Source organism: Narcine bancroftii, chromosome 12, assembly GCF_036971445.1.
Source record: "Narcine bancroftii isolate sNarBan1 chromosome 12, sNarBan1.hap1, whole genome shotgun sequence".
NCBI classification, from domain to species: Eukaryota; Metazoa; Chordata; class Chondrichthyes; order Torpediniformes; family Narcinidae; genus Narcine; species Narcine bancroftii.
This window is the reverse complement of record NC_091480.1, coordinates 8,967,584-8,981,334: the sequence shown is the minus strand read 5'-3', so window position 1 is coordinate 8,981,334 and position 13,751 is coordinate 8,967,584. Positions and strand designations below refer to the sequence as shown.

Here is a 13,751-nt window from a genome sequence, read left to right as displayed (position 1 = left end):
AAGGTTAGAGAACCCCTCTCACTGCCCATGATGTAACATGACAATAAACTTGAATTTGAACCAAGAGGCAGACAGCAAACTCCCACAAAAAGCAATAAGATCATGAACAGATTGACTTGGATTTATCGTAAGTTTCAAAAGACGGTGCCGTCAACATGAGGGCAACACTCATTATGGGATTGCATGGTTAATATGCCCTACCTTGGGGAACTCAAGCCAGCAGCACTCGAAGACTATGGGTAGGACTTTCACGCTTAATGTTCATGCCGCAGAGAGTGTTGTAAAACAGTGATGTGAGAGGGGTTCAAGTACATGTCCTTGAAAGTGGTGACACTAGACAATAGAGTGGTGAAGAAGGGGTTTAACACATTTGCCTTCATCTGTCAGACCACTGGGTGAAGGAACAAGGACTCGTTACAACTGGGACCACACATGGTACTGTGCACAGTTCTGCCCTCCAGGTACCAGTAAGCTCGAGAGGGTGCAGTAACGATTCACAAAAAACATTACTGGGCTTGAATTATAAACAGAGTCTGGATAGGCTGGGACTTGTCTCCCTCTAAGACTTGAGGGGTGACCTCGTGTAAAATCATTAGGGTCATAGATAAGGTAAAAATTCAATCAAAAATGAGGGGTGAGAGGAGAAAAGGGTTGGTGTGTGGAACAAGCTGCCAGAGGACATGGCAGAGCCAAGTGTAATTGCAGTGTTCAAAAGTCATTTAGACAGGTACATGGATAGAAAAAGTTTGAGATGGAGACAAGTGGGACAAGCTCGGGCAGACAACCTGGACTGAATGGACTAGTTGTGCTAAAAGGCCTGTCCTCTCTGTGTATGACCCTACGTCTCTCTGACATTAGGACAAGGGCAACACCCAGGTGCTTTGGAAGAAAGCAGCAACTTCTATGATGCACAAGGTTAAGGTGTGTGGAGAAGTGCAATGTGTCAATCAAATTGAGACATGTTAACAGACAAAGGACTTGGTCGATTATTAGCTACTCACAGAGAGAAAATAGTCATCATGTAGTTTGTTGACATGAATGAGCATTGCTTTTTGAGTCCTTGACCTGCAGGGAAACAAACTCTGTGATTTGGGGACCTGGCTGATTGGGCGTTGATTTTTTTGGACACCAATCCTGCAAAAGGGCATTGAAATATAGCCACCAGTTCAGAATAAAGCTTGTAGTTGACATAAAGATTGGAGGTGTGGTAGAGAGCAAGGCAGGCTTTCAAAGATTGCAGTTTGATCTGGACCAGCTGGAAAATTGGATTGCAAAAGGGCAGATCTAATTTAATGTAGACAAGTGTGAGTTGTTGCGCTTTGGAAAAACTAAGATAGGACATGCAATGTAAACTGTAGGACACTGAAGAAGGTGGAAGGCCAGAAGGATCTGGAAATTTTGTCATTCCCTGAAAGTTGCATCACTGGCTTGTAAAGAGGGCTCTTGGCCCATTGACCTTCAAAACTTAAGTCCTGAGTATTAAGAGTACTGAGGGATGGTGCTGAATTACAGGGAAAGGTTAAACAGGTTAGGACTTTATTGCCTGAAACGTCAGAGAATGAAGGGAGATTTGAAAGAAATGTACAAAATGATGAGATGTAAAGATAGAATAAATTCAAGCAGGCTTTTTCAACTGAGATTATGAGACAGGAAATAGAGGACATGGGTTCAGAGTGAAAGGTGGGATGTTAAAAGGGAACATTATGGGGAACTTCTCAACACAGAGCATGATGTGAGTGTGGAATACACTGCCAGCTAAAATGGTGAATGTGGGCTCAGTTTTGACATGGAAGAAACATTTGTATAGGTACGTGGAGGGGAGGGATATGAAGCAATATGGTCCAGGTGCATATCAATGGTACAAGGTAGAATAAGAGTTTGGCACAATTAGATGGGCCAAGGACGCATTTCTGTGCTGATTTGAGACAGGATGTAGTCAGGAAAGATGGAACAGGATATGGGCTGAATGTAGACAAATAGGACTAGTTTGCTTGGCATTGACAAGATGAACGGAAGAGCCATGTTAAGAGAATTCTGTGACTCTTCTGTCATATCCTGCAGCCAAAATGACTGTGGATGATGGAACCTTGAGCAAAACCAAATCTTTGAAAGAAATCAAAAAGGAATTCCACACCGTAATTTCCAGCACTTACAACATGATCCCACTGTCAGACACATCTTCCCCTCTCCTCCCCTCTCTGCCTTCCATAGGGACCACTCCCTCCGTGACTCCCTCAAGCACTCATCCCTCCCCACCAATCACCCTCCCCCCGCCACCTTCCAGGAGGTGCCACACTTGTGTCCACACCTCCTCCCTCACCTCGGTCAGGGACCCCAAACAGACCTTTCAATTGAGGCAAAACTTCACTTGTGTATCCGCAGGACTGACTTACTACATCCGATGCTCCTTTTGTGGCCTTCTCTACATTGAAGAGGCTGGGCATAGATTGGGAGATCGCTTTGCTGACCACCTTCGCTCCACTCTGTCCACTACAACAGAAACCTCGCAACAGCCAACCATTTGTGTCACACTCCCACACTCACATGACTGTCCAAGACCTAACGTACTGACCCACCAAGACCAACTGCAAATTGGAGGAACAACACCTGATGTTCCGTCTGGTCACTCTCCAACCAAATGGCATTAACGTTGACTTTTCCGGTTTCTGCTCACCTGCTCTCCCCCTTTCCCTTCTTCTTTCCAGTCCTCCTCCCGGCTTTCCCTCTCTATTCACCTAACAATCCCTCCTCCCCTCAATCACTGCTGTCCCCTCCCTCCCTTCTCCACCAATCACCTCCTGCCTTTGCGACCTCTCTCCCCCATTCTTTGGTTTGGATACCTGTTGACATTTTTCCATACCTTTATGAAGGGCTCAAGCCCAAAACCAGTTATGTATCTTTATCTTTGCTATATAAAGGACACTGATCTGCATTGTGTTTTTACTTCAATCATGGTGTCTACAGATTTTCGTGTTTTATCTTTGGAAGAATCAATGTGTCAAACTCCATCCATGGAGACCACAGGACAGTTGATATTTCGAATCAACACACTGATTCAGAGGGTCTGGCTTCTCCTGAATATAATTGTTCCCCACACCCACACACATGGCAAATACATTTGTTTTGTGTCTTAATATTTCTGTTCTTCACATATTTAATTTCAATTGACCTCCTTTTCCAGTTTGTTTAATTCCAAAGTTGTTCAGAACAGGTTTACAATCTAATCATTAACTTGTTCGGTTTAGATATTGACAGAACAAAATACGTCAATATTTAACCTGTTGTGCAAATTTACTTGAAATAAAAATTTAAAAACACAGATGTTGAAAATCTGAAATAAAGAAAGAAAATGCCTGAAACACTCAGCAGGTCAGACAGCATCTGTAGAGAGAGAGAAACAGAGTTAATGTTTTGGGTCGATGATCACTTCTAACATACGGCCACCTGGCCAAAACACGAACTCCACAGATGCTGCCTGACCTGCTGAGTGTTTCTGAAATTTTCTGCCATTTTAAAGATATTATAAAAGGCATATAAGATATTATTAGTATTCAATAATGGCAAGCAAATCACAACAAATAAACAGTTATAGTTGTAAGGAAACGAAAGAAAGCTTTGAAATATATTGCAATCAGTAATTTGTTAAAGGTGTATCAGTTACCTTTCAATAGGATGTTGGCTGACTTGATCGTTGGCTTGGTTCCCACTCCAATTCCTGTTTGAATCCCATAACCTGTGATTTACATGCAAGGCCTCTCCCTTGGAGTCCTCCATATAACCATATAACCAATTTGGCCCTTCTAGTCCGCACTTATTCAAGTACCCTCCTCTAATCCCACTTACCAGCACTCTGCCCATATCCCTCCATCCCCCTCCCATCCATATACTTATCCAACTCTTTCTTAAATGACAAAATTGACCCTGCCTCCACCACCTTTCCCGGAAGCCCATTCCACACAGTAACCACTCTCTGAGTAAAGAAGTTCCCCCTCATGTTACTCCTAAACCTTTGCCCGTCAACTCTCAACCCATGACCTCTTGTATCCATCTCTCCTACTCTCAATGGGAAAAGCCTTTCCACATCAACTCTATTTATCCCTCTATCAAGTCCCCTCTCAGCCTTCTACGTTCCAAGGAATAAAGACCTAATTTGCTCAATCTCTCCTTGTATTCCAGATGCTGAAACCCAGGCAACATTTTTGTAAATCTTCTCTGCACTCTTTCTATCTTGTTAATATCCTTCCTAAATTGGTGACCAGAACTGCAGACAGTTCATCATTACTTCCTAACTCCTATATTCTATGCACTGATTTATATAGGCAAGCATACTAAAGGCCTTCTTCACCACCCTATCAACATGCGCTCCTACCTTCACGGAACTATGGGCCGTTATTCCTAGATCTTTCTGCTCCACTGCATCCTTCAATTCCCTCCCATTTACCACATATGTCTTGCTTTGATTATTCTTTCCAAAATGAAGCACCTCACGCTTATCAGCATTAAACTCCATCTGCATCTTTCTGCCCACTCCTCGAAGCAGTTTAAATCCCTCTGCAATCTTTGAAAACCCTCTTCATCATCCACAATTCCCCCTACTTTAGTATCATCTGCATATTTACTAATCCAATTTACCGCCCCATCCTCCAGATCATAAATATATTTGACAAACAGCAATGGTCCCAATACCGAACCCCAAGGTACTCCACTTGTCACCAGCCTCCATCCTGACAAACAATTATCTACTACTACTCCCTGGCACCTTCCTTCCAGCCATTGTTGAATCCATTTGACTATCTCCAAATGAATACCCAAGGACTTAGTCTTCCTAACTAACCTCCCATGCGGAACCTTAGTGAAGGCCTTACTGAAGTCCATATAGACAACATCCACTGCTCTACCCTCATCAACATTCCTAGTCACCTCTTCAAAAAAATTCAACAAGATTCCACGCACAAATCCTTGTTGAGTGTCCCTGATCAGACCCTGTCCCTCCATATACTTATATATACTATCTCTAAGAACGCTTTCCACCAATTTACCTACCACAGATGTCAAACTTACAGGCCAATAATTGCTAGGCTTGCTCCTCAAACCCTTTTAAACAAAGGAGCCACATGCGCAACACGCCAATCCTCCGGCACTATACCCATCTCTAATGACATTTGAAAAATCACTGCCAGAACCTCCGTTATTTCCTCACTAACTTCTCACAAGGTCCTGGGGAAAATCGTGTCAGGACCTGGAGAATTATCCACCTTTATATGTTTCAAAAGCTCCACTACTACCTCTTTCTTAAACACTATAGTCTCCATATTTACCCCCTTTGCTTCCTTTACCCTGCACAGTTCAATATCCTTCTCCTCAGTAAATACTGAGGAAAAGAAATTGTTCGAGACCTGCCCCATCTCTTTTGGCTCCACATACATTTGTCCTTTCTGATTCTCTATTGGACCAATTTTGTCTCTCTTTCCTTTTACTATTTACATATTTGTAGAAACCTTTTGGATTTATTTTCACTCTGCTTGCTATAGCCACCTCATACCTTCTTGTAGCTTTTCCAATTTCCTTTTTAAGATTCTTTTTACATTCAATATAGTACCAAAACATCTCCACTGGGTCCTGATTCACAGCTGTCCAGGCGAGCCAGTCCCAGCACTGAGCCCCCAAAAGAATGATTTCCTCCTCAACCTCCTTCTGAGTGACTTATCCTGAGGCTCAGCTCGGTCAGTTGCACAGGGGAAGCATCTTGTCAGGATCCACCCAACCAAATTCTCAGGGTCTTAATGGCTCAGGTGATGCAAGAGACTTACAACACTGAAATCTGGAGCAACTGGAAACCCAATCTATTGGAGCAACTCAGCAGGTCGAGCAACGTGAGTGAGGGGAAGGGAACTGTCCAGATATCTGTGGGCTGGTTGCCTCGGTTCCCTCCGGTCACCCTTCCTCTCCCAGCTCCATCTTCACCCTCCCCGGAATGAAATACATACAAGGTTTCTTCCTTACATAATGGGAACTGTAAATACATTATCTACTTGGCTTTTGGATTATTCTCTTTTAATTTATTGTAAATCATTGTAATTTTTTTACAAAGTTTGGTAGCTGTATGTAAGAATTATGGTGTATTTGTGACAATAAACTCGTGATTATTATAATCCTAATGAACGTTTTCCCAGTTTAACCACTTGTGGCGCACAATTTCAGAACGGAACATCCGTGAAACAATGTGTTTATTTTGGTGTTATTAGTTATTATAGACAACACTTCCCTCCTTCTAATATGACCCACTTTCAAAAAAGCAATGATATTCCGAACTGCATCTTATTCATCCAAATAAATCAAACTTTGTAATTGCAGCTGTAAATAGCTTTAATTTTCATTGATAAAAGTGAATAAACATTTTGTATAACTTCGCATTGAGATTTTCATTACGAATAAACAAAGCATATTGTAAATAATAACTATACTCAACTTCAAATAAATATAAATGAATTAAAATGATAACAAATGATTAATAATGAATAATTAATTCAAAGAAAAGTTTCTCGAGTGAGCTTACTATCCTTCCATGGTTATTCCAAGAATGAGAATGAGCTCCTCGTCCGCTCGGATATGACAGAGTAACTCTACAAAACAACCATCTTTGTTAAAGGAAAAGTCATAAAATAACCACAAATCACAAACACAAGATTTCAACCCTTACAGTTATCCCCAAAATACCAAATCTTTCCAACTGACGTGAACTGAATCACTATTTTAAAGAATGGACATAAAGGATAACCCTATCAGGGAGCATATATAACACAAAAGTTATTGTCATGAACATAATGTTTAGATCCACCAAAATTCTTACTTGCTGTAGCCACACAGATACGTTAAAAACACTAACAACAATCAAATTCCCACAATATGCCATGAGAGAGAAAGAGGGATAAGAAGTATGACAGGATATATAAATAAATATCTGCAGTTACTATATGCAATAGGCGGAGAGATATTGGGACATATTGGGTGAAAGGTCTCCTCTTTCTAAGGATCCAGAATACCTTACATAATTTGCTTGGCTTTATAGATTTTTGTCAATGTAACTTTTGGGTCCAGAAGTCAAAATTAGGATACAAGAGGGTTACACAGAGGCAGAGGAACAGATGGTTGAGGTGTAGGCAGGTGGCTCTGGTATTGGAGATGGGATGGGTAACTCAGCTTGAGGTCTAGCAGAGCATCCAATTTAATTTTTGTTGTGAAGCAGTCAAAAAGAGAGGGAAGGGGAGAATGAAAGGGAAAGTCCTGCTCATCTGCAACCAACACGTATTGCATGTTTGGCAGAGTATGCCGAAGAAATATTTGCACTGTGAAATGTTTTTTTTTTAATAGAGAAGGAATTAAATATAGAATTGTTACATGCATTGCAAGATGGTGGTGATGTCACAGGACTAACATATAAAATTCTGGGTCCCTGATGCAGGGCATGACCAAACTGCGCAACAGTAAATGAAATTAAGTCAAATATTCAACTAAATCTGGTATAAGAGTCTTTTCAATGGTGACTCTGCAGGTTCTGTTTACAAACCCCCACTGGGTTCACTAACATCCCATAAGGGGAGAAAATACCTGCTTAAACTGGCTCTGGGCTTAAAATGTTACAACAGAGGTTGACTCTTCAGTTTGGGGACAATTACCAATGGGCAATAAAACCTGACCTTATCAGTGATGCTCACATCCTGGGAAGAAATTAGTGTCAGTAAAATAAAAATCCCAGGGACCTTCATCAGTCAAAATTTGGACGCTGAGCCCCATAAGATAATGGGGCAACCATGAATAAAGACTCCTTATTAAAAGGGTGAGAGTCAGAGGGTTTCAGAGAAAGAATTTCCAGAGGACTGTGGACAGAGATGAAAACTGGTGATGTGCAAGAAATAGGAGTATACTTGAAGAATGAAAGTACTGGCAAAGTTGTTAATCCTCCCGTGGAGGAAATATCTTCAGTAATCCTTCCCAAACCGAGTAACTGCGTAACTTGTAAATTCTATTTCTAGGGTATTGCAGTCATCCCCTTGCTAAACTCCATGCTTTATGATCAAACTCAGTGGGAAAACCCAAATGTCTTCAACCCTTCCAACTTTCTGGACGCGGATGGGAATTTTGTGAAGAGAGATGCTTTTGCTCCATTTTCTATGGGTAAGGTGCATGGTAATTTTTAGTGGAATTTCTCCCATGTCCTCCGCCCAGTGGTAGGAATGAAGTGCAGTAATCTTGTAGACAGAGAGAGGATGGCAAAGGCAAAGGGGGTAGATAATCTGAGGGGAGGTGGCAGCAAAAGAAGAGGATGAGTAAGGAAGAAAATCAATGGCGGAACAGTGGAATACAAACCAATGTAGTAAGAGTGGACACAGGAAAAATACAACCAGTCAGGCAGCAGCTATGGAGAGAAACAGAGTTAACGTTCTGATGAATCACTTCGCATTGGAAAATGATCCTGTTAAGAACATTGCAGTGAGGATGAATAACTTTGGCTTCTGAAGAGCACCTTTGACGTTTTTGCCACTGTGTTTTTGCAGGACGCCGAGCCTGTACTGGGGAGAACTTGGCAGGATAGAGTTATTCCTGTTCTTTACCATTCTGATCCAGAAGTTTGAGTTTAGAGTCCCCCCGAATGTTAGCGAGCTAGAGCTTGCATCCATGATGAGTGTCACCTCGTTTCCAAAGTACCCATTTGTGAGCATTCTCATTCGCTGATGAAAACACCATATCTGGTTTGCCATATTTTTAATCCTCTTTTCATTAATTTTATAATCACTAGGAAGAATATGTGTTATTTTGGGCATAGAACTGAATCATAGAGCATCAATCAGTGGTGTCTTCACAACTTCAATGCAAATCATCCTTCACATTGCAGAGACTGGGAAGCCCTGTGAATGATGAAACTACAAAATGTAGTGGCTGGTTTATCTGGCATTTACTCTCCAGAATCATACAATCAATTAATCAAAAGATTAGAAAATAACATTCCCACAATTTTTCCAATAATATTTTGTAATTGGTGCAAATGATAATGATTGTTACCAGCTCTTTGAGTCCTTTGTCAAGTAGAACAAAAAAGGCAACACTTCACTTGGAATCTTGTTACTCCCTCCCCTTATCACTTCTCAACCTTTTTCTCGTCTTCCGATCCATATCCTCCTATGACCTCGAGACTATTTTCCAGTGGTCCTCCCCCTGCCCCTTCCATCCTGCTCTCCTCCCCCCCCACCTTTAGATCTTCAGGCATTGCCTGCTTTTGCTTCTCCTCCACCCACCCCCTCCCCAGTGCACCTTTATCGTCAGGTGTTCTCCTATTTCTTGCTATTCCTGACGAAGGGCTTCAGTCAAAGACGTCAACTGCTGCTTCTCATGGATGTTGCTTGGCCCGTTGTATTCCTCCAGCACCTGTGTGTTGCCCCAGATATTCAACCTTAGCTTATTTCCTCGTGAATTTACACTAAAGCAGCTTATTTGATTAATACTGCATTGCCCCTGTTGGGAACTTGCTGTGTGCACATTGACTGCAGTTTTCCAACATTACAAGAGTGACTACATTTCATAAGTGTCGCATTGATCGAGAAGCACCGACTGTAGTGAAAGGATCCTGAAAGATACTCAAGATTTGTAAGCTTTCTTTCTTCTGACTACTGCAGAATTTATAAGTTCCAATCTGTTAACAGACTTTATTCTGTTAAATGTGGCTGTTTAAGATTAGAACACTTACTGATGCAATTTCAATAAATTACTGACTTCAAAGTTTTTTTTTAGTTTCTTTGTAACTAACTGCTTATTTGTTGTCTTCCTTGCCTTTATTGCATATTAATAATATTTTAGATTGCTTATATATCTTTTAAATAAAGCAGAAAATTACAGAAACACTCAGCAAGTCAGGCAGCATCTGTGGAAAGAAAAGCAGAGTTCATGTTTTGGCAAGGAGACCCTGCGTCAGAAGAGATTTTTCAACCTTAAACGTTAAACTCTGTTTCTCTTTCTACTGATGCTGTCTAACCTGTTGTGCATTTCTGGTATTCTCTTTTTTTTTTAAATTTTTTTACATTTTTCACACTATGAACCATATTAATCAAAATACACACAAACATTTCCCTCTTGAATATACACAGTGTCATTTTCTCCCCTTTTCCCCTCCTCCCTTCCCTCCCTCCTTTCCACCCCCCTCCAAACCCATTAAACGTTCAACATATACAATACAATAAACTCATTAAACAATGTCATCATTTCTGGTATTTTCCATCTTTATTTCAGTATCTGCAATTTTTTACATTTTAATTTGTAGGTGCCTTTTTTTCAAAACAAATAAATTTGCACAACAGGTTAAAAGGCACTGAAAATATTGATCTAAAGGTTAAAGGTAAAGGTTCCATTATTGTCAGGTAGAATGTGACATACATGAAATTCTTTAACATTTTCTACCATAAGGAAGACAGAGAGTCAGCACTTTGTCAAGCTCCCGTCACAGAAATGAGGCCCCAGAGAGGAATAAACTCGCAATCCCTGAGGAAATATCTACCATATATACATGTCTTGATGAGGTTAAACAATGGGCGAGCGCCAGGGCCAAGGTGAGAGTCTGCATTCGAGATGTCAGGAGCCCGATGGGTGGGCATCCTTTTGAGGCAGTCGGGTTTGAATAGAAATAGGGAGGGTGAGGAGGAAGCAGGAAGGGTGGGGGGGAGCAAGAGAAAGGGTGACAATAGAAATGTTCACAAGCTCTAGAGGCTTTTAAAAACCATGGGGTTGAGATCACATGATGAACATCTTCCTCTACATTCAAACACAATGATTAAATTCCAATAGACTCTACCAATAAACCAAAAGTGTAACAAAGGTTTATCGATGAAAGAAATAGAAAAGATAAAGATAAAGATAGAAAGGAGGCAAAATGTTCAAAATTTTAATCATTAATCATGCGTTTATTGGACAGAAACTTATGTTAAGAATATATACAGACGTGCAATGAACAGGGCCCTATCTTCACCTTAATTTGCAGGTATAATGGTCTGTGCTTCGCTTAGGTGTTCTTCTGTTGATGTGTTTCTGTTGATTTACCATCCAGAAGATCTTTGAATCCCAGTTTTTCCAAAGGTTCTTTGGTCATCAACTGTCTGCAGATGAGAAAAACAGGTGCCATTTCCTGCGAGCAAGAAGATCAACTCTGTCCTCATGGTTGTTATTTTCTGAATATCCTGCCCGAGACCAACTTAATAACAAGTTTAGAAGCACAAAATACTGGGACATCTCAAAAATAACCCATCACATTTTTCTCTTATTAAAATCAGAATTTATTCTCATAAACACGTGTTGTGAAATTTGTTGCTTTTACTGCAACATTTCAGGTGCAAAATTGTTTAAATAAATAAATTAGTTTCAAAAAAAGTCACAGTTGGTTCATTGTCCATTCATAAATCTGATGGCAGAGGGGAAGAAGTTGTTTCTGTACCACTGGGCGTTCGTCTTCAGGGTCCTGTACCTCCTTCCCGATGGTAGCAGTGTGAAGTCTGGCCTGAGTGGTGAGGGTCCTTGAGAATACAGGCGGCTTTATTGAGACACCGCCTCTTAAAGATGTCCTTAATGGAGTGAAAACTGATGCACATGACAGTGCTGGCTGAGTTCACAACGCTCTGTAACCCTTTCCTGTCCTGTGCACTGGCATCTCCACACCAGACACTAATGCAACCAGTCAGAATGCTCTCCACCGGCCACCTGAAGAAATTTGCAAGTCTTTGGTGAAGTACCAAATCTACTCAAACCCCTCTCAAAGTATGGCAGTTGGGGAGCCTTCTTTGTGATTGCATCAACATGGAAGTCGCAGAACAGATGTTGACACCGAGGAATTTGAAGTTCTTGACCCTTTCCCCTCGATGATGACTGGTTTGTGTTCTCATGATTTCCCCTTCCTGAAATCCACAATCAGTTCCTTAGCTTTGCTAACATTGGGCGTAAAGTTATTGTTGTGACACCACTCAACCAGCTTCCTTATTGCCATCTGTCATTCTGCCAATGACCATGGTGTCATCGGCAAATTTGTAGATGGCATTTGAACGTGCCTGGCCACACAGTCATTGTAGAGCAGTGGGCTAAGCAGGTCTGCCTGTGTTGATTGTCAGTGAGGAGATGACGTTGTTTCCAATTCGTACTTACTGCGGTCTTCTGATGAGGAAGTCAAGGAACCAGTTGCAGAGCCCTCGATTTTGAATCCTGCTGTCCAGTTCTGAGTGTATTTATAGTACTGAAAGCTGAGCTGTAGTTGATGAAAAGCAGCCTGACATACATGTTGCTGTTGTCTAGCTGATTCAGTGAGATTGCAGTGGGTTCAGATTTTTACTTAGCTACAAGTTAATTCTGGCCATGATCAACCTCTCAAAGCATTTCAACACAGTAGATGTGAGGGCTACTGGGTGATTGTCATGGAGGGAGCTCAGCTCCCTCTGCTCTTCTTGCTTGTTGCCTTTTGAAGCAAGTGGGAACTTCTGATTGCAGCAATGAGAGATTGAAAGTGTCCGTTAACATTTCAGCCAGTTGGTTGGCAACATTTTCAGTATCCTGCCAGGTTTACCATCAGGGCCTGACCCCTTACAAGGGGTCAGCCTCTTGAAAGATGTTCTGACGTTGGCCTCAGAGACAAAGTGAGGATAAAAGGTGTTCAGCTCATCAGCTAGTGAAGTGCCACAGCCATTTATGAGTTAGGCTTTCCTTTGTAGGATGTAATGGCCTGCAAGCCCTACAATCTAGCTTCCTTCGGAACTGCCTCTTTGCTGCTAAGATAGCCTTGCATAGGTTAAACCTTGACTTTCTGTAGAGATCGGAATCAGTAATTTTAAATGCCATCGACCTCGTCCTCAGCAGGTTGGTGAATCCTTTGATCCATCCATAGATTTTGCTCACGGTATGTGCGCCTGAGCACACATTCATCCACACAAGTCTTGATGAAGTCGGTGACAGCCGCGGCATATTCACTCAAGTTTAGAGGAGTCCTTGAATATGGACCAGTCCACTGATTCAAAGTAGTCCTGCAGGTGTTCCTCTGCCTCCCTCGACCATGCCAATTTGAGAACCAGTTTGCCATCTTGCCCTGATCCCCACAGCTCTAACATTTTAGACCAGTCTCCCACTGGGGACCTTGCAAAAGCACACTGCCCTTAATACACTGTGTTAATTTATCTAAAAATGTAAAAACAATGCTGAAGAAACTCAGCAGGTCAAACAGTGTACTTTATATAGCAAAGATAAAGATACATCACGAACGTTTTGTCAATTTATCTCTTTAAAAAATTTAAACTGGTCAAACAAAATCCACTGGTTACAATATCAAGCTGGCTATCTTCGATTAATCTCTGCCTCTCCAAGTACAGATTTATCCTGTCCCTCAGAATATTTGTTTTAGAAATTTACATTTTTAAAAATTAAACTTTCCAAGTTATTAAGGACTTGCTGAACTCAAGTAATTTTTGCTGCTGTACCTGTCCATTCTGCATCTCAAATAATCCATTGATTGTTCTCTGCACACAGAGCTGTCAAACTTTGTCTTCTTGAGGCAATTCATAAATGTCTCCTTAAATTCTTTACATTCACCTGTAAAATAACAAACAAATCATTTTTAAAACATTGCTTTTTTTAAAAAAACAATGGAAGCAAATAAATAATCCTACAAATGTTTGGAACTGTAAATAGAAACCATTGACAGTGAAATACCCAGTTGATAAGAGAGCACCTAA

The 13,751-nt window shown here is 41.2% G+C and overlaps 2 protein-coding genes across 5 annotated transcripts in view; both read right to left on the bottom strand.

Annotated features, from left to right (window-relative positions):
• The window catches only part of LOC138746421 (cytochrome P450 2K1-like), a 34,457-nt gene extending 27,825 nt beyond the window's left edge, over positions 1-6,632 (bottom strand). For 2 of the 3 annotated variants that reach the window (XM_069904588.1, XM_069904590.1), the window contains exon 1: positions 2,675-2,746. The gene's annotated coding sequence lies outside the window, so the exon portion shown is untranslated. Of the gene's footprint in view, positions 1-2,674; positions 2,747-6,556 lie in introns of those variants that run through there. The other variant, XM_069904589.1, reaches the window with a different exon arrangement.
• Positions 6,633-10,250: 3,618 nt separating this feature from the next.
• The window catches only part of cox19 (cytochrome c oxidase assembly factor COX19), a 4,469-nt gene continuing 968 nt past the window's right edge, over positions 10,251-13,751 (bottom strand). Inside the window, exons 2-3 of one of the 2 annotated variants that reach the window (XM_069905915.1) lie at positions 13,497-13,608; positions 10,251-11,141 (exon numbers count right to left, since the gene is read on the bottom strand). In XM_069905915.1, coding sequence (XP_069762016.1) covers positions 11,048-11,141; positions 13,497-13,608 — 206 coding nt within the window. In that variant the 3' untranslated portion in view covers positions 10,251-11,047. Of the gene's footprint in view, positions 11,171-13,496; positions 13,609-13,751 lie in introns of both variants that reach the window. The other variant, XM_069905916.1, reaches the window with a different exon arrangement.